Source organism: Carica papaya, chromosome 1 (genome assembly GCF_054855325.1).
Source record: "Carica papaya isolate Zhongbai chromosome 1, ASM5485532v1, whole genome shotgun sequence".
NCBI classification, from domain to species: Eukaryota; Viridiplantae; Streptophyta; class Magnoliopsida; order Brassicales; family Caricaceae; genus Carica; species Carica papaya.
This window is the reverse complement of record NC_142309.1, coordinates 25,014,561-25,034,597: the sequence shown is the minus strand read 5'-3', so window position 1 is coordinate 25,034,597 and position 20,037 is coordinate 25,014,561. Positions and strand designations below refer to the sequence as shown.

Here is a 20,037-nt window from a genome sequence, read left to right as displayed (position 1 = left end):
ACCCAAAAAGGAAAATCACAAGGGAAAATATATTTAAAAATAATTCCGTTGCCGGGAATCGAACCCGGGTCTCCTGGGTGAAAGCCAGATATCCTAACCGCTGGACGACAACGGATTTGTTGTTTCATTCTCATAGTTTAATATATCATGATATTTCGAAAGAGAAATTAAAAAATTTCCGTTGCCGGGAATCGAACCCGGGTCTCCTGGGTGAAAGCCAGACATCCTAACCGCTGGACGACAACGGATTTGATATTCTGCACGCTATTACAAAAAATTCCATAAAGGTTTCCGACGGAACAGGCCAACAATGCTGACCGAAAATTTATTTTCTGATGAGACTGATCATGAATTTGATTGTTGTACATTGTTGGAATTAGAAAAAGTAATTTTCCCTAGTTGGTGTGCTGGTAAGCAAAAAAATTCAAGGGTGATTTGAGTCATATACTTAAATTGTATTAGAATATTTATAATTTCCGTTTGTATATTCATTATTTAAAAAAAAACTAAAAATAAAATCAAATCAAATGATTAAATAATTAAGTTTAATATATAAATTTGATATAATTATGCAAAAAAACATTATAATGCACTATAGATAGATTAAGGAGTTTAGTTGTTCACGTTTATTGATATTAAATTGTTTGTAATTAGAAGTTTTGGTTTTAAAATTTTAACAAGCTGATTAAATATTTCAATTATGTTATTCTAAATATGTTGAATTTTAGAATTTTCTTAGATTTATGTGTAAATGATTTAATCTAATTAATTATCGATTAACTACTAAAAGTAACACTTAATTAGCTATCACTCAGTAACAAATGCAAACAATGAACCGAGAAAAAACACCATTAAAGCAAACCACATGCAAATCTGTATAAGCTAATCTTACAATTATGTGTACTTTAAAAGATACACATATATATAGTTAAATTAATTACAGATATATAATAAATATGAAAAGGAAACAGAAGGCTGAATCTGATGCTAAAGGCAATAACTGAGAATAAAGTAGAGCCGCCCGATGCTTTTTATTCAAGTACTCCCAGCTGGATAGCTGCAACCGTCGTAGCCTTTAAGAGTTGAGAGAAAAAAGCTTAGTGTGCAATGACCAATAAACATACACTTCACATGTAGCATTAGGCTTAAATCTTGATATGGAAATTAGACTTACTGGGATTGTTAGATGAGAGAGTAGCTGTCTGAGAGAAATCGCAGTCCCATGGATTCCGACCAGCAGTTTGATAAAGCAGATTCATGGCAAATGCTGCATGTGATGCTATCGTGTTTGGCTCGAAACAAGCTCCGCCCGGTTGAATTGGACTGCAATCAAGGCCTCGCCCGCAAACATAATCCAGATTTGCCTGCAATTGGGCATTTGATACATCTGCCTTTGGCACGCACCATACAGGATTTTTCGGACTAGGTGATGGATTTGTTGGTGCTTTGGGACTAGCCGGGGTCTTCAAGTAAAAAGGTTCTCGTTAACACATGAAATCTAAAAAGTGTACTGCGAACCATGAGTAATGGGTAATTTCATATTTTATGAAGTTTTTGAGTTCGAGTTAGATTGAGTGTTTCCGAGTTTTTTTCCCAAAAGTTTGTGCTAATATAGATATTTACATGTCAAATTGATAAAATATATATTTTACCTGGCTGCTGCCACCTTTGGTCATGAGACCAACATCGTATGTCATTGTGAGATCAGGCTTAAAAAGCCCAAACGCTCGCTCAGAAGTAGGTCCTGGTTTCAGGTCCTCATCATATAAAGCAAACAGGTAAGTGTCAACTGGTTTTCCTGGCATCAATGGAGTTCCTGCCATTGACCGAAGGTGCGCAATCAAATTCCCATTATAAGCCTTGGCGTTCTCAACACTTGGCCCTACTTCATTGCTGTCTCCTTTGTAAGGCCACCCGGTCTCCGCCACCACAATTTCCACGTCCTTAAACCCCATTGAACTCAACGCAGAGTGCACAGCATCCACCTTCGAAACAAACCCATGATTCGTCAACACACAGGAAAACGAAAAAAAAAAAAAGAGAATTATTAAAACTTTGAGTTAAAGATTCAAATTAGAAACCCACTTGAGCGTCGAACATGTTCATGTAATTGATCTTGGTGTTGGAGTCGAACCGCCCTGCATTCGGTTGAAATAGACAGAAGGCGAGAGTTTCAGGTCTCGGGTCGCTCCGGTAGGCGAAGTAAGGGTATGGGTTGATGGCGAAAGGTGAACCGGTGTTCTTGTTGAACCCCAACAGTCCCTTCATCACGTCGGCAAAGCTAGGGTCGAATGATCCAGAAGACGGAGGTTCGGACTGCTTGAGCACCGCCATGGAATGGACGGTGGATACTTTAATCTTGCCACCGAGAGACACCGAGTCGAGGGCGTTTTGCATATTTTGCATAGCTGGCAAAAGCTGGTTCATGAGATTCTGGTCACCGGAGGTCATGACCTCGTTGCCGACGGTGATGAGGATGATCTTGCTCGCCGGATAGAACGGGGCTACGTTGGTATTAACCCAGTTCTTGGCGAAGTTCAGGTCGGAAGCCAGTGCAGGAATGGCGCCGTTGGCTGCTCCGATGACTATTCCGATTCCGGTGTTCGCCAATGCTTTGATGACAGCCGGGTCAGATCCGTACAATCGGACCTTCTGTATGGTGGTAGACTGGAGCAGTTTCACAGTCGCTGACGTTGGAGGGAGGTTGTCGGCGACTTGGCCGTAGTTAACGCCAATGAATGACTGGGAATCTACAAAACAAGGAAACGTATTTTTAGCTATTTAACTTAATTAATGCTACTAAAAAATCCTTGAATTAAAAAAAGAAAAGAAGAAGAAGAAAACAATTTTTCGTTTCTGTTCTTGTGGGTTAATTTCCCTCGTATTTTCTCAGCAGTCAAACTATTTTCTCTCTCCGAACGATTACGCACTACGGTGGAAAACGCTCGAAATCGTTATGTCAGAAAAGGTTACCAATATAATAATAGCAAAGCTATCTTTCTTCTCTAGCAATTCAGCAGTAGTGTACAACCGGAAAAATTTACAGAGGCCAGAAGAAATGAAACACAGAGAAAAATTATCAACATCTACCTTCGATTTGCATATAAAATAAGCAAAATTCACAGCAGACCTGAGTAAACTTACTTGCTAGGTTTACAGCGTGTAAGGCGGTGAGGATGAAGAGGAGGAAAACTGCATTATAAGGAAGCACCGCCATATCCAAAGACCTCACTCTGCTCTGTTTCCTCTGCATATATATTTATACGTACAGAGTTCTTTCTGATGGTGGTGCCAATAAATAGATGGGGCAAATGGGAAGGATGGCAAAAGCGTAAAAAGAAAACTTTGGGCGAGCAAATTTTCTTTTTTATAAATAGTACGAACATCAGACAAAGCTTATCCAGTGAAGTGAAAGCTGGAAGCTGGAGAGTGGGAATCTGGTACTCCTACTTCCTCACATGCAAGTGGAGCGTCGATATAATTCTTCACTTCGCATTATAAATCTTTTCTTTATACGGACAGATGAATTGACACGATCGCCCTCCCTCATGACCGTTGAGCTTGTTCTGTGGGGAGTGTGTCCTGATCCGAATTCAAAAATCTCCACACACTTCCCCAACTTCCAAGCCGATAATTAATCTGCCAAGCTTTCTTAGTGTCGTTGTAAATATTGCATGACTGTAGGCAAATGATCTACAGGATATACATCAAGTACCGACAAATTCACCTGCAATGTAGACAAAGAATCACAAACTTGCTGGAACTTACGAGTAGAAGTATTAGTTTGATGATCGTGTCTCTCTTAGTGTCTTTTGTTTTACTTTAACATGATACTATAATAATTAAAAATTTTTACGTTTTACTTGTAAATTTTGAATTTAAAATTTATTAAAATAAAATTTATTAATTTTTAAATATATATAAATTAAGCGTAATTGATTTATAATATTTAATTTAATTAAAAAATTATAAAAAAACATACGACTCTTTATAATTATTAGAAGATATTTTTATTGAGTGGATGATTAGAAAAGATTGGAACTAATACAAAGAGCTTTTCCTTCTCTACTAAGAAATAACCAGAGTTGGCATTGAACAAAAAAAGAGCTTATAGCTTTTGACTTAAAACAAATTGAGAAAGTAAAGCATATTCAAATATTAAAGGCAAACGCGATAAAAGAGCTTATTGCATAACATTAGAATATTGGTACTTGAGGGCAGAAAAGCACAAAAGCTTTGCCAACTTTAACAAGGTGGGTATAATTGCCTGCCCAAGCAACAACAAAAAAAAAAAAGATGTCTAGTGATTGCATGGTAGCCCGAGTTGGAATAAAATTTTGCATTATTTCTATTGTTCATTATTTCATTAGATATTCTAAAATTAACTTAACATTTATATTTCACAATTTTTTAAAATATATTAAAGAGCTTATTATAAACTTTGAAAAGTATTACATACGTTGATTCAACTTATATGTGTTTACCCATACATTAGCATCAAATCAACCTCAAAAAACTAGGCTCTAGAAATTAGTATTTGGGGAGAGTTTTATTTTCACGGTAGGGCGAGACCAATTTGCGCTTGAAAGAGCTGCTAATTAGGCCCAAGTTTCAGTCTACTTGTTGGTATTTAGGAGACTAGAAGACCCGCGAAGGCCCAAAAAGGGCCTGCCAATGAGGGGAGAGAGAGGGAGGAGATTTTTGAATCTCTTGTTTACGGTTTCATTGCGTTTCCACCTCTCTCAGCAGCCGGACACCAACTCATTAGTCATTGATCGTCGGTTGGAATTCATCTTTTGCCTTCTGGTTCTTGAGAATCTGCTGTAGACTGTTTGAACTTTTTCGAGCAATTAAATGATTGCGAATCCAATTCTAAGGCTCTACAACATGTCAACAGGTATGCCTTTGGCAATTATTGATTGGAAATGATTTCGGCCGTTTTTGTCTCACAATTCTCATAATTTTGGTATATGTGGGAATTAGATTATATCGAGTGAGGTTCAGAGTTGTTTAAATACATATCTACAGATGAGTCTACTTGCTACATTTTGTACAGACGGTAGAGGATCGTGTTTGGAATTGGCAGATGTCTTTAGTTTCTTTTTTGGAGTACAATTCAGTTTTTCCACTTGTTTGAATCAGAAAGAACTTTACAAAAGAAAGAAGCAGTGTTGGAAAAAGAAGCAAAAACAATTATATTTTTATGACAAAATCTTTACAAAGCAATGAAGCCAATAATCAAGCATTGAAACTCAGTTAAACTCCCCAACTACCTCGGTTGTACAACCTGTAACATAGAAACTTAGTAGATTCAGCAGTGTTCTTGTTCAATAAAATGAAAAATGCTTATATGCATGAAAGATCCTTGGCTAACTCATCTAGAAGCGCGTTGAAGATATGCCTCTCAACATCTCTCATAACATCATCTTTCTCAATGAATGCAAACACCTTATTGTTCCAACCCAAGTCCCACATGCAATTCACATCTGGCTCCATATCATGAACATCAATGTCAAGCATTTTAGGCAGGTAGGCTTCAATGACAGATTCAAGATTACCATTCCTACCATAAAGTTTCAACTTCTCAAACTCTTTATGTAATTGCTTAACCAAGTCGTCCAAGGATATTACCTTCACAAAAGTAATGGATAGCTTCATGAAAGGATGAACACTTAGCTCTTGTCGTTTACCCTTTCGTTTCGCAACTTCATACCCACAGGCTAATATGAGTTTGCTGTCTTTATCATGATAATCATGCTCACCAGCACGTGGAATGCCTATAGGAATGTTCAGTTTGAATAGTGCCTCTACGGTGTTAAGGAATAGTTGGCTTGTAATCAGGATCTGCTTGAGATGCTCTTCACTTTCTGTTAGTGGCTCTGGTTTCTCTGATTCAGAAATCGTCTGATGCTCCAACTGTGAGAGATGAAGAATTTCTTGGCTGCCTTCCCCACTTCCTGAAATATTTTAAGTAATGAAGTATGATTTTGAGTTCTTTCCCTCTTTACTATCTGGCAAACTTTCTTAAAATTGATGTTTTGTCAACATGCATTTCAGTGTAATTTTAGGCCAGGATGGGTGTATTAGGTTCTGATAAAGTTCAGACTCTATTTACTTATGCATGCCATCTATCCCTGCCATGGCATGTAGAATGTTTAGATAATTTTCACTACAAATGTCTCAATGACAATCCTTTAGGAAGACAGAACTATTTGGCAGATTTAAAACGAGGTAATTTACTGTAGTTGGAGGATGCCTGAGGTTGTATTAATTTGGGATATGATGATTGACTTTATTTACATCTTTAACTCTTCCAACAAGACAATAATTTGTGCTTTGCAAAGATAAGAAATAGAATAGAAAATGCAATCTTGGACTCACCAATTTGTGCATCAGATGAAATATTAAGAGATTTGAGTTCTTGATCTCTGCTGCAAGATGAATCTTGAAGTTTCTGATCATTTGTAGGTATTAGAATTTCCTTTTGACACTGCATAATGTTTGAATAACAACTTGAGCTCTTTATTTGGAAGTATTAACAAATTTCAATAGAGAATGATTATTTGTGTGAATTATCTTTTTTTTATAAATAATATCATTTATGATTCAGTTAGGATAACTTACACTGTCTATTGAAGCTGGAGTTGGTAGTTCTTTGAGGCTTTGGCATTTATCCTCTCTAGGGATGTTAACAGTTTGATCTTCAGGCATTCCTCTTCGAAGTTGTTTTATCATGGTTGAAGGTTGGATGGTTTCTTCTGATTTATGGGACTTGATGTTGCACACTTCTGCTTCTTTCAACCTGTTGGTTTTCCATTTATCAGCTTCTTCAGAACCATCAATTTTTTCCTGCCTTCTCTGTTTCACTTGCAAAATCAAATTCTGATATTTCAACGGCCTGGTTAAGTTCTCCAAACCATCATTTCGCCTGGTCATCACCTCATTTATTTTTTGAGGGATCTCAGTTTTGTGCACCTTTTCTTTTATCTTCTTCACAGCTTGTATATGAACAGGTTTCTCTTTCATAGATGACATAGTTTCAGTTTGTGCCAACCCAGGTTCTATTTTTTTCAGAGATGAATATTGGTGTGTGTTCTTCTTTGTGGAATCTTTCTGTTTGACATTTGAATTGGTTGCCTGTTCATCCCTGACAAAAGTTTCTTGGTTTCTCACATCAGGAGATCCCTTGGATTTAAGTGAATCACTAAATTCTACAGAGCTTTTCCTGCTAATAGCAGCTTGCTTCACATGTAGCTGCTTCTTCTTCACATTAACTGAATCATGGATGGGTTTTGATAAACGAACGATTAAATCACTTCTTTTTTGTTTCTTTACCTGCAACTTCTGTATCACACTCGTCTGACTCCTCTCTTCTGCTTGTCTATTGGTCTGTTGAGACTGAGTTCTTTCAACAAGGAGTGATTGTTGGGATCCAAGATTGTTTTGAATTTTACCTTGGTTTGTAATCATGAGCTTGTTTTTGTATCTGTTTTCTATCTGAAAGGTGTCTTTATCGTACTCTGATTCTTCTTGAGATGTTTGTCTTTTACGCCTCTGTGGTGCTATCGAGTGTGTCTCATTATTAAATAACTGTTCCTTGGCTTCAGCTTTTTCTATGCCTCTTTTCTCCCTGTGCTTTGTAGTATCATGTTTGCTTTCTTTTCCATGAAGATCTTTTTGGTTTCCAGTGTCATCATTCACATTTATCATGGTGCCGTCTTGCCTCTCTATTCTGATGGACTTTTGTGGCGAACCTGTCACTTGCTTCATATGTTCAAAGTCCTTCCAACCTAGTGCTTCATTATGGATTGCCACCTCAGTAGTGACATTTCTAGGAGGCAGGTTGTTTCCTGTGTGCAGCATACTGCCTTCTCGACTTGCTGAAGTCTTGCTGGCTTGTATTGCCTTCTGTTTAACTGTTGAAAATGCTATATGCTCTATATCTTCCGTCTTCTGTTCAGTCTTCTTGATGCTTGACTTTGCAGTTCTTTTTGAATCTATCCCTTCCATTTTCGGCTTGGAAGTAGAGTCTTTCTGTTTGTTGTGCTTTGAATCTACATTTTCAGGAAGTTCATCCAGACCCATAAGTTTTGCAATCACATTTGGAATTCTTGGTTTCTCTGCTTTTGATAATGGCGAACATGCACTGTTGGTTCTTTCCGAGAACGTGGCAAGAACTTTTACATTTGGGCCATAACTAATTGATCGCTTGTGAGAACTTGAATTTGAGTTTGGGAGAGTAAGAGCTGCTAGCCTTGCCTTGAGATCAGTCCTTGCAACTTCTTGGACATCATGATATTTTTTTGAGAGCTTGTCAAAGGAAAATCTTGGTCTATCCATTTTCTTTTGTTCAGCTATCTTAGCTGTGTTAGTATCATCATCTTCATCATTCTCAAGCACTGTGATCCTACTCTTTCTCTGTGGGCTGGTCAAGTAGTCTGATGCTTCTTGCAGGCTTACAAGCATCCGTAAAGAATCTTCCAAATCCATGGCACCTTTCAACAGTTCCTTTCCAATTTCTATTGAATACCTATCAAAGTTAAGACCACCAGAGCAGGCTCTCAAGATCTGATATAATTTTTGTGCCCCCTTCGATATTTCTCTTAGCTGCAGATAAGACATTGCTGGGAAGCTGCTGTTTGAAAGCTGATACCTATCTATACTACTATCCATATTTCCGTAGTCCATTGATCTCCTACCAAACTGATGGAGGAAACTTAACATTGAATTAGTGCCTGAGGATGCTATTCTTGTGAGTTTTGCTTCATTCTCGAAGGCAAATGCCAGAGCCATTGAAAGATCTCTAAACTTGTTTGAACTCTGGCCTTGCTCAAAAGGAATCAGCTGATTTGACACTTCTGCATTGTTATTACCTCCACTGAAGTTGGTTTTAGTTTTCCCATTTTGATTAGCAGTCTGCAGCAAATGAACTATTTTAATTTAATAAATTTTGTGTACTCCAATCTAACTGTTATTTTAGTGTATGATAGATAGACCCTGAAAACTTACCATATCAGGTGTTTTTATTTCCTTCAATCCTTTGTAAGTCCTCTTGGAGTATGTATATGCATCTGTAGAGCACATGACGAGCAAATACAAATGAGTATAAATATAAAAATTGTTCATGAGCTTGAAAGACCCATGTTGCTAGATAGCTGAACTTGTGTTTTATTGGATTCTGGATTCATACCAAATATGTGATGCAGAAATTCCAAATACCCAATTCAAATTGTTTATAATTTTCAGAATATAAGGTGGGGTTGGTGATAGATCAACCAAAAGAAGATATGTTTTTATTATATTAAGACGTGCATTGAAATGAAAATAGGAATTGTTGAGAAACTGGATGGGAAATGCGCAACAACCAGATGAGCGACAATCTAAATAGGGTGATATTTCTAGCAAACAGTCACTAGAGCATTTTAATTTGAGTGAAACTAGTTTTTGCCTGGTCTATAATATTTTGTGTTCCTAAATTGTAACTTGTAAGCATGCTATGTAAGATTTTGTGGGCTACCATTTAAGTGAGAAATTGTTATTAAGAGCAGAAAACTAATGAGACTAAAGCTAATTTATGGTCTAAATTTATTAAGGTCTACACAGACATTTTATTATATTAGATATGTACCAACAACTTAGTATAGACTTGTATGTACCTCATTAAAGGAAAGATCTTATTTGAGATTTAACCTAGAGTTAAGTCCTTCCCTTGACTGCTATAAATATAACTTGTTCTATTGATAATTGTCATTCTGAAAAGTGGAGGAGAGAAAGAACTAGCCTCAACTCTACAGAATTGGAAACACGTATTCCTAAATCTATGATTTTTCATTTAGATACATGTGTTCTATAGATCTTTATCTGATTTATTTGTATTTTAGATTTACGTAACCGATCGTAAGACTTTCGTATCATACTTCTGATCATGGCATCTTTGAATGAAAATGAGATGACGCGAAAGTAATATTTTTTGGTTCATTCATGCTTGCTTTTACAATATACGTTAGTGCTTGTACATGATTTCCTTACATGTCTATAATGTGACCTTATAAAAGTATGTAAAAGAGTTGCTTCTGTAAAAAAAACAGCTGATGCTTTTGCTTTTGTAATTACTTGAATTTGTTGAGTAAGAATTATAATCTAAAAAAAGGTCCAGTCTGAGTTAAAACGCTGATAACTTCAACAAGAAACTGGTAGCCGTCCCCTCCATTTCTTTTAACAGTTTCTAAGCTGGCTGTGTTTAATGCAGAGTTTTAAACAAATGCTTACCTGCAACCTTGGGGTTTGTCCTGTTTGAGCTCTGAGATGCAGCTAGCCGTTCCTTTCGCAGTCGTAGATCATCTAACAGCTTCTGTGCAAAATCTGATCTCTTTGCCATGTCTGTCCTGAAACAAAGGTTTGATCCCCAAACTTGTTTCAACTAGGAGGAAAATGTTAATGTCTTCAGATCATGTTTAGCCAGGCTTCTTTTCCAGATAAGAGAAAGGAGTATGTTCTTTTTTCTTTTCTGGTTGGGAGGGTTCTTTCCAAGTTGGGTGAGGTGGGAAGTATAGTCCATGGCACTAATAATCAAAATGACATTTGAAATTTTTACCCATCAAGTTTGTCGTGAACGTTAGCTCTCTCTCCTTTTCTCTCTCTTTCTTATAGAAGGTCTTAGGAGTTTGTAACATTTGGGGGTATCCTGACTTTGATTCTAATCCAAGTAATGGCAGAGGTTTGAAAGTGCTTTCCTTCCAAGCTTTCTTCACTGCCAGCATCTATCTCACTTTTCTTAATTTTTTTTTTTCTTAAATCAATAACTAAAACGCAATATATTAGTTTACAGATGAACTATCTTTGTACTTTTAATGTAATAAATCCAATTATTACAGCATATATATTAATTCCATTATGCTTTCATGATAGTTTTTGAGTGATGAGAGAATGGTGAACAGTGGTGATGCACATGGCTGGCTCGAAACTGTAGGTTGCAAGAAAGAAATCTAGCGAGGTGGCAATTGGGGAATGTAAGGACTAAAGTTACAAGCATATCATTTTGAGGTGCGACAGAAATCTCCATTTCAAACACACGTGCACTTGTCTATATATCTTTTTGTCATAAATTTCTTAAATATATATCTTTTTCTAAAATCTATTTCTTAATAAATTTAATAGTCAATAAAATCTAAAGTTCTATAACAAAACGTAATAAAAATTTATCATTCATAATATATTACAATAATAGAATGGTTTCAATCCACTTATTATTATTATTATTTCTTTGTAAAAAAAATTAATAATTTATATTTATTATTAGTATACAACAACATTCACTTATAAGGGTTAGACGAAAAATTATACTTTGCTTACCAAGTATACTTTTTGCAGAATAAAAATTTTGATATTACAATAGTCGATATGTTGGCGGAATCTCAAAGTAATAAAATCAAATGTCCAGATCATCTTACGTTATTTTAAATAAAGTAATTTTCGTAATATAAATTTTGACTAAACAATATTTAGTAAAAATTAAAGTTACGTTGACGTAATTGCAAAAATTCGATTATACTACAAGATTGAACATTTATTGGGAATTAATCTTTGTAAGTTTTTCTAGAGAAATTAATGTTTTTAATATTAAAAAATAATAAAGTGTTTGATTATAAAAAGAGATAAGGTAGAGGAATATTAATCTTATATTTTATAAAAATAAGGTAGATGAGAATACAATATCAAACTATCAAATCAAACAGAAAAATGAAGACTTAGAACTCCATATGGTAATTTCTATCCCCTTTCTTGGATTTAGTATGAAAAATGGGGACAAAGTGTATAAGTAGCAAATGCATGACATTGAGGAAAACTTTGATCCTTCCTTTCTAACTTCTACTGCTTTATTTATTGTCAATGATGTGTGTCTGCCACCAGTTTTTCCAACTATTCAACTTAAAACCTTCCAAAAGCAATTACTTGTGCTCATCCATAATTTCCTACTAGTCCGATATGTATAGCACAATGGGGCCTTCTGATCTCAAGTTGGAGACTTCGTATTTCATGTCTTTATTAAGCAAAGAAGAACTAACTAATGTATGTATGTATAAACCTCTTTCCCAAGTGTGGTTATGCAATACTAGAGAATATAAAATTCTTGTATTTTTATGTTTACCATAAAACATAATTTTATATTTTGAAATTTTATTAGAATATAATTTGATCGAATTTAATTATTCAAGATGTCAAAATTAACATTCAATTTTAAAATTTTAAGTGATGTATTGAATAAAAGATGATAAGTAGCACGGGATATAGAAAGGGTATGGAACAAGGAGTAAAAAAAGATATTTGGTAGTTAAGTTAATTAGGAATTCAACAATCATAATTAACCACAAATTCTGGTTTCATCCTACAATTACTAAATATTTAGATGTTAATTCACTCCCCAAATCATTATTATCAGATGTTAAAATTATTTACCTTGTTTTTTTTATATAGTGTGTTAAGGTTATACTATATAATTTTTAATACTCTCTATTAACTCTTTAAACTATTTTAAAATATTATAAATGTTATGTTCCTTCAACTATCAGTTACATTTCATTAAATTTGAAATTTATTATTTTTTTAATTATCTTAACAGTTGAAGTGTCTGATATAATAAATTTATAATTATATTTTATTCATTTTGATAATTTAGTTAACGTAAGACAATTTCATTTATTAATCATTCATAATCAAACTTAACTGATTCTTATGAAACAAATCTCGTTATAAATAACACTTATCATATTTTATGGCCTTAATTAAAATTTTCAAAATTAATCAATCTACTAAATTATTATAAATTATAGTATTAATAGACTATACAGGTAACGTAGATCTAATGTAATTATAATAATAATTATAAATGAAAAAATAAACTATAAATTTGTTTTATTTTTATAATTAAAATCTACTATATAGGTAATTATAACTATGATTCTCATAATCTCCATCAAAATATTGATACACAAAAAAATAATAATAATAAATAAACATCAAGAAGGAATTGAACTTTTACCTTTAGGATGCAAAGGATCTATGAAACTCTTGTACACGTATAATAAGCAAACATTTCAATCCATGCATTGCACTAAAAGGAGTAAATTCAATTCACGAAAAGGAAATTTCATAGTGAAAATTTTTAATCAGTCAAAAACCAAGTAAAAATTTGAGTATGAACATAAAATATGAAAATAAAATTATATTTTTATATAATTTATTTTTTAGTTAATTAGAAATTATAATTGAAACTAATAATTTGTATGTATGATAGTATATTATTTAAAATAAAATAACATATGTATTAAATAAATAATAATAAAAATTATAATTTATGAAATTACATATATATATATATATAATTTTCGTAAATAATTTACAATAAGACTTTATGATTTTATTTGGTTTCATATTTCTACTAAAATTATTACAAAATATTCAACTCCAAAATGTGTAATTTGAAAATTATGTATTGGAATTCTTTCAATGATGTGTTATTCTTAATTTAAAATTAAAACAAGTGTATATAAATGCACAAAAAGGAGATAATGAATAAACGTCTTTAAAGAAAATAAAAATTATTAATATCGAACAAAAAAATATGTGAACGTATATGTATTTAAAAGTTTCATACTTTGTATGTAAATATATTCTATTAATATTAAAATTATTTAATGCTGATTATTCTACATTAACAATAAATTTAGTTGTCTTCTAATTATATGAAAATTAACTTTTTATCTTGTGTTAAACATAAATTATAAGTTTTATTGATATTTTTAATTAATTGTATAATTTTATTAGATAACTGATAAATTTTTTTGGTTAAGTTAAAAATAATAAAACTATAATTAATAAACAATTAAACATATATAATGAATAAAGAGATTGAAAAAGAAAATTTGTATATAAATAATAATTTTATCAATTGGATAATAGAGTTATCTCATTTTAATAATATATGCACTTTAAAAAATTATAACATAAATATTAAAATAATATAAAAATTTTGTTATTTTTATATTTAAAAATACCTAATAAAAGCGCCCTTCTTTCTCTTTTAGGCGGCAACAAGCGCGCACATATATGTATATATGTATATATATATATATCTTCAACCTCTGTTTTCCCTTCGACGCTCCCTTCTCTTTCTTGTTCTGTCTTCTTGCACGGGCGCACCGCGTTTATCTTTCTCCTCTTTCTTTCCTTTAAGGAGAGGATTCCGAAGCAGATTGCCTCACAAAGAATTTAAACCCAACACGACGAAGACGAAGAATGTTTTCAACTATCACCGACAATATATTCTCTCCGAGAGCCTGCCTATGGCGGTATCTCTTTATCCGGAAAACATTATCGGCGTTCATGTACTCAACATCTCTCTCTCCTTTGCTGATTGCACAAAATTTCCTGAAAATCCTCGATCTGTTCTTTCAGAAGCGCGGTGTAATATCCCGAGAAAAAAAAAAGGGAATAGAAGAACCAAGTCGAAGGAATCTTGAAAGGAAATAAGAAATCGAGGGGTCCAGATCTCATCCCGTAATGGGGCTATGATTTAATTCCACCATCTATATAAAGGGCACTGTTTTTACGCCAAAAAAAAAAGAGAAGAAGAAACCCTAAGAGAGAGAGAGAGAGGCCGCCGACGGATGGAGAGGGAGCAAAATAGAAAGAAATTCGGGAAGAGAGGAGAGCACCCTAGCAGAGAAGCATCGTCGGAACTAAAGAGAGGAAGAGAGTCAACGCGATTATTTCCGTATCGCCAATCCGAGAGGTAAGTTCATTTCTGCCCCTTTTTCGACTTGAATCTGAATTATAGTGCATGTAAATTCATTAATCGAACGAGTAGGATTGAAATGAAAGTTCGGAAGACGGAGGGAAGCATGCTGTAAGTGAATTTAGCAGTGAATGTAAAATGCATACACGTGCATTGGCATGCGTTATAATGTCTGGTTTTCAATATAATCTTGGGTGAATGATAGTTGGAGGGAGAGAGCTCGGATGAGGCTGACAGAATGGGGTTCTGGGTGTAAATTCTGGGTAGAGATAATCATAATATAGAAGTGGATTTTTGAGGTGAATAACAGCCAGGGAAGGGGAAATATGGGGATGAACAGAGTAAGCACCGAATGAGAGATGGGTACCGCTGAGAGGAAAGAAAGAACAATAAAATAAAAAAGGGGTTCCGGGTAGACTTATTTATGAACAAAATCTGATAGCTGATACAGATGAGAGACTTGCTGGATAATAGGTTTAGCGGAGATTGAATAGAGATGAGCTGAAAAATTTTCAGGTGAATCTTACTTCTGTTAAGTGATCCAAACAGTAAATGAGAGTGAGGACAGAGTAGAAACAATCACAAATGGGCATGAAAAGAGCGGAATATGGAGTCATAAATGGCATGGATGGTAGTGTGGGATAATGAGGACGTTGGTGACAGAAGCTAGAGAGTAAATATTAATCAATATTAAACTGACGCTAATTCACATTTTTATGTATGCTGTTTCTTATTATGTGGTGTTTGTGTGTGTGGCCTGTGCTGGCCGGAGTGATGTGAACCAGCTGACTAATGATCAGTCAGCGGAGTGGACAACAAAGGGTCCGAAGGGGAGTGAATCTCCCGGATAAGTTTTAAAAGCAAGTTAATAAATAACAAATTGTCTGATACCTTAAAGCAATTGCTGTTTTGAAGACTTGAGCAAGTCTCGTGATTATCAGCCCTATTTTTATTAGTCTTAGTCAATGCATTACCTTTATAATTTTCCAAGTGTCTATGATAGCTAACGTTCTTGGACCCGTTGGATAACTAATTATCAATAGGGTGTCTTGGTTCATTATTTTGAAAGTTCAATTTTCTTATCCTTTGATATGAAAGAATCTCTTCTTGATGGCTTGTAATGAAAGTAACAATATCTGATTTCACCGTTACGAAAGAGAACTTGTTTGTTCAACTTAAACACATTTTGTCGCTAATGCAAATGTTTTTTAATTTCTGGGGCCAAAAGAAAATGGTGCGCATGTTAAAAGTGTTTTAGTTTCAAAATTGAGGCTACTTGATTCATAGTTTTGAATAGTAAAAGTTTATAATATTTTGCTATAAAAGTGAGTATGTTGATTTATTGTTTTAAAATAAATGTATTTGATCTTTTAAATTATTGTCCCTTGGCACCTAAGTAAATGCTCCTTCGGCTTAGTGGAGCAAAATAAAACTGCTTTAGTTCATGTGGTTGTCCCCTGTAAATTGTTTGTTGGTCGAGGAATATGGATGTCTTGGTTCATGATTTCAAAAGTTCATCTCATCTCGTTCGTTGTGAAATAATAGTTTTTCAGTATCCCATATTGGAAGTATGTTACTCTCGGAACTGAGAATGGATCAATTTATTATCCTTTGATATGAAAGAATCTCTTCTTGATGGCTTGTAATGAAAGTAACAATATCTGATTTCACCGTTACGAAAGAGAACTTGTTTGTTCAACTTAAACATATTTTGTAGCTAATGCAAATGTTTTTTAATTTCTGGGGCCAAAAGAAAATGGTGCACATGTTAAAAGTGTTTTAGTTTCAAAATTGAGGCTACTTGATTCATAGTTTTGAATAGTAAAAGTTTATAATATTTTGCTATAAAAGTGAGTATGTTGATTTATTGTTTTAAAATAAATGTATTTGATCTTTTAAATTATTGTCCCTTGGCACCTAAGTAAACGCTCCTTTGGCTTAGTGGAGCAAAATAAAACTGCTTTAGTTCATGTGGTTATCCCCTGTAAATTGTTTGTTGGTCAAGGAATATGGATGTCTTGGTTCATGATTTCAAAAGTTCTAGTCTCATCTCGTTCGCTGTGAAATAATAGTTTTTCAATGTCCCATATTGGAAGTATGTTACTCTCGGAACTAAGAATGGATCAATTTATTATCATTTGATTTGAAAGAATCTCTTCTTGATGGCTTGTAATGAAAGTAACAATATCTGATTTCACCGTTACGAAAGAGAACTTGTTTGTTCAACTTAAACACATTTTGTAGCTAATGCAAATGTTTTTTAATTTCTGGGGCCAAAAGAAAATGGTGCGCATGTTAAAAGTGTTTTAGTTTCAAAATTGAGGCTACTTGATTCATAGTTTGGAATAGTAAAAGTTTATAATATTTTGCTATAAAAGTGAGTATGTTGATTTATCGTTTTAAAATAAATGTATTTGATCTTTTAAATTATTGTCCCTTGGCACCTAAGTCATCGCTCCTTTGGCTTAGTGGAGCAAAATAAAACTGCTTTAGTTCATGTAGTTGTCCCCTGTAAATTGTTTGTTGGTCGAGGAATATGGATGTCTTGGTTCATGATTTCAAAAGTTCGTCTCATCTCGTTCATTGTGAAATAATAGTTTTTCAATGTCCCATATTGGAAGTATGTTACTCTCGGAACTGAGAATGGATCAATTTATTGTTTGGAGGGAGATATCACTTGATCCATTAATGCAAAGTAAGTTGGTTGTTTCCTTTCAAATTAAATGTATTTTTGCAGATAAGTAAGTGTTCCTCAATTTCATGAGTCGAAATAAAATTGTTCTACTTCCCTAGACAGCATGTATTAGCATGTTTTTCTTTCCAAAATAGAAGTTCTTTGGTTTATTGTTTTGAATATAAAAGCTTCACAAGATTTTGGTTGGAAGGACTTGGCTTTTGATGCCTTATATTGGAAGAATTTTCGTTTGGAGTTAAAAGTTTGTCCATTCAATGTGTTAAAACCGAAAGTGTTATGATTTATTTTTTCGGGATGAATGTCCATTTTTTTTAAATTAATGAGCCATGACATCTGAGCAAATTTCGTTGATTCCGGGGCAAATAAATCCTATTTGTTCATTTGAATTGTCCTATGCTAGTAGTTTCTTGGTTCCAAAATAGGTTGTCTTGGCTCATAGCTTTGAAAGCTCAATTTTCTTATTCTTTGATATGCAAGAATCTCCCCTTGTTGGCTTATAATGAAATTATCTTAATTATGAAAGTAAAAATATCTGATTTTATTGTTACAAAAGAGAACTTGTTTGTTCAACTTAGATTTATTTCGTCGTCTAAGCAAATGTTCCTTAATTTTTTGGGCCAAAAGAAAATGACACCCATGTTAAAAATGTTTGTCTCAAAATAGAGGTTTCTTGATTCATACTTTTGAATGCTAGAAGTTCATAATATTTTGGTATAAAAGTGAGTGTCTTTATTTATTGTGTATTTATTTATTGTGTCAAATTAAATGTACTTGATTTTTTAAAATTATTATTCCTTGGCACCTAGGCAAATGCTCCTTTGGTTTGGTGGGGCAAAATAAAACTGTTTTGGTCCCTTGGGTTGTTCACTGTAAATTGTTTGTCGGTCCACAAATATGGGTGTTTTGGTTCATAGTTTTAAAAGTTCAAGTTTCTTCTCGTTTGGTGTGAAATAATAGTTTTTCAGTGTCCCATATTGAAGTGTGTTACTTTCAGAATTGAAAATGGATAAATTTACTGTTTGAAGGGAGATGTCACTTGATCCATCTCTACAAGGTAAATTGGTCTTTTCTTTTAAATTTAAATGTATTTTTGCAGCTAAGCAAGTGTTCCTCAGTTTCTTGGTACATAATAAAACTGCTCTAGTTCAGGGCAACATATATTAGCAGTTTTTTCTTCCCAAAGTATGAGTTCTTTGGTTTATTGTTTTGAATACAAAAGTTTCACAAGATTTTGGTAGGAAAGACTTGGCTTTTGGTGTCTTATTTTAAAAGAACTTTAGTTTTGAGTTAAAAATTCATCCATGCAATATCTTGAAAGTGAAAGTATCATGATTTATTCTCAAATGATAAATGTTCTTATTTTTTCAAAATGAATGTGCCATGATATCCAAACATATTTCATTGATTCTGGGACAAATAAATCCTCTTTGGTCATTCGGATTGTTGCATGCTAGTAGTTTCTTGGCTTTAAAATAGGGTGTCCTGGTTCATTGTTTTGAAAGTTCGAGCTTCTTTATCCTTTGATAGGAAAGAATCTCTTATTGATGGCTCATAATGAATCTATTTTAATTATGAAAGTAAAAATATATGATTTCATCGTTACGAAAGAGAACTTGTTTGTTCAACTTAGATGTATTTCGTCGTCTAAGCAAATGTTTTTTAATTTCTTGATCCAAAAAAAAATTGTGCCAATGCTGAAAGTGTTTTAGGCTCAAAATAGCGGCTTTTGATTCATAGTTTTAAATGTTACAACTTCTTAATATTTTTGTATAAAAGCAAGTGACTTGATTTATTATGTCAAAATAAATGTACGTGCTCCTTTGGCACAGTGGGCAAAATAAAACGCTTTGGTCCTCGGGTTGTCCCATGTAAATTGTTTGTCGGTCGAGAAATATGGGTGTTTTGGTTCATGATTTTAAAAGTTCAAATCTCTTCTCGTTTGGTGTGAAAAAATGGTTTTTTAGCGTTCCATAGTGGAGATGTGTTACTTTCATATTTGAGAATGGATCAAGTTATTATTTGGAGGGAGATATTAGTTAATCAATTATTGGAAAGTAATTGGTCTTTTCCTTTTAACTTAAACGTATTTTTGCATTTAAGAAAGTGTTACTCAATTTCTTGGATTGAAATAAAACTGTTTTGGCTCTTCAGACATCATATATTAGCAGGTTTTTCTTTCCAAAATAAGCGTTCTTTGGTTTCTTGTTTTGAATATATAAGTTTCACAAGATTTTGGTATGTAAAACTTGGCTCTTGGTGTTTTATATTATAAGAACTTAAGTTTGGAGTTAAAAATTCCATCAATTCAATCTATTGAAAGCGAAAGTATCATGATTTATTGTCTTAGGATAAATGTTCTTAGTTTTTTCAAAATTAATGCGTCATGACATGTAAACAGATTTTGTTGATTCTGGAGCAAATAAATCCTCTTTGGTAATTTGGATTGTCCTATGCTAGTAGTTTCTTAGTTCCAAAATAGTGTGGGCTGGTTCATGGTTTTGAAAACTCAATTTTCTTATAATTTGATATGCAAGAATCTTCTCTTGAT

The 20,037-nt window shown here is 33.5% G+C and overlaps 2 protein-coding genes, 1 long non-coding RNA gene and 2 other non-coding genes across 6 annotated transcripts; 1 reads left to right on the top strand and 4 right to left on the bottom strand.

Moving 5' to 3' along the window:
* Positions 1–43: 43 nt before the first annotated feature.
* On the bottom strand, positions 44–115 carry TRNAE-UUC (transfer RNA glutamic acid (anticodon UUC)). The gene has a single exon. It is a non-coding gene; the product is annotated as a tRNA-Glu (tRNA).
* A 61-nt stretch (positions 116–176) lies between these two features.
* On the bottom strand, positions 177–248 carry TRNAE-UUC (transfer RNA glutamic acid (anticodon UUC)). The gene has a single exon. It is a non-coding gene; the product is annotated as a tRNA-Glu (tRNA).
* A 603-nt stretch (positions 249–851) lies between these two features.
* LOC110816786 (Glycosyl hydrolase family 17 protein) lies at positions 852–3,533 on the bottom strand. The gene is made up of 5 exons (XM_022045103.2): positions 3,145–3,533; positions 2,086–2,750; positions 1,653–1,985; positions 1,175–1,463; positions 852–1,073 (listed from the first exon to the last, which is right to left on the bottom strand). The coding sequence occupies exons 1-5, from the start codon at positions 3,251–3,253 to the stop codon at positions 1,036–1,038; spliced, it is 1,434 nt and encodes a 477-aa protein (XP_021900795.1). The 5' UTR covers positions 3,254–3,533; the 3' UTR covers positions 852–1,035.
* Positions 3,534–4,475: 942 nt separating this feature from the next.
* On the top strand, positions 4,476–11,181 carry LOC148270469 (uncharacterized). Of its 2 annotated transcripts, XR_015821421.1 has the most exons (3): positions 4,491–4,897; positions 10,250–10,396; positions 10,909–11,181. It is a non-coding gene; the product is annotated as an uncharacterized LOC148270469 (long non-coding RNA). The 2 variants fall into 2 exon arrangements; XR_015821420.1 differs by lacking the exon at positions 10,909–11,181 and having other exon boundaries at positions 4,476–4,897; positions 10,250–10,876.
* LOC110816799 (uncharacterized) lies at positions 5,130–10,402 on the bottom strand. Its single transcript, XM_022045122.2, has 5 exons — positions 10,270–10,402; positions 9,010–9,071; positions 6,625–8,916; positions 6,382–6,490; positions 5,130–5,957 (listed from the first exon to the last, which is right to left on the bottom strand). Exons 1-5 carry the CDS (start codon positions 10,376–10,378, stop codon positions 5,347–5,349), a joined length of 3,183 nt encoding a protein of 1,060 aa, XP_021900814.1. The 5' UTR covers positions 10,379–10,402; the 3' UTR covers positions 5,130–5,346.
* Positions 11,182–20,037: the final 8,856 nt, after the last annotated feature.

What these genes read in the sequence shown, in the direction of transcription:
- LOC110816799 (XM_022045122.2), bottom strand. Translation starts at nt 10,378, where the DNA reads ATGGCAAAGAGATCAGATTTTGCACAGAAGCTGTTAGATGATCTACGA. An exon ending in GACAAACCCCAAGGTTGCAG is followed by an intron (nt 9,072 to 10,269) that starts GTAAGCATTTGT and finishes TGTGCTCTACAG; the next exon opens with ATGCATATACATACTCCAAG. An exon ending in TTCATCTGATGCACAAATTG is followed by an intron (nt 5,958 to 6,381) that starts GTGAGTCCAAGA and finishes AAAATATTTCAG; the next exon opens with GAAGTGGGGAAGGCAGCCAA.
- LOC110816786 (XM_022045103.2), bottom strand. Translation starts at nt 3,253, where the DNA reads ATGCAGAGGAAACAGAGCAGAGTGAGGTCTTTGGATATGGCGGTGCTT. An exon ending in ACACGCTGTAAACCTAGCAA is followed by an intron (nt 2,751 to 3,144) that starts GTAAGTTTACTC and finishes CTTGTTTTGTAG; the next exon opens with ATTCCCAGTCATTCATTGGC. An exon ending in CCAAAGGTGGCAGCAGCCAG is followed by an intron (nt 1,464 to 1,652) that starts GTAAAATATATA and finishes TTTTACTTGAAG; the next exon opens with ACCCCGGCTAGTCCCAAAGC.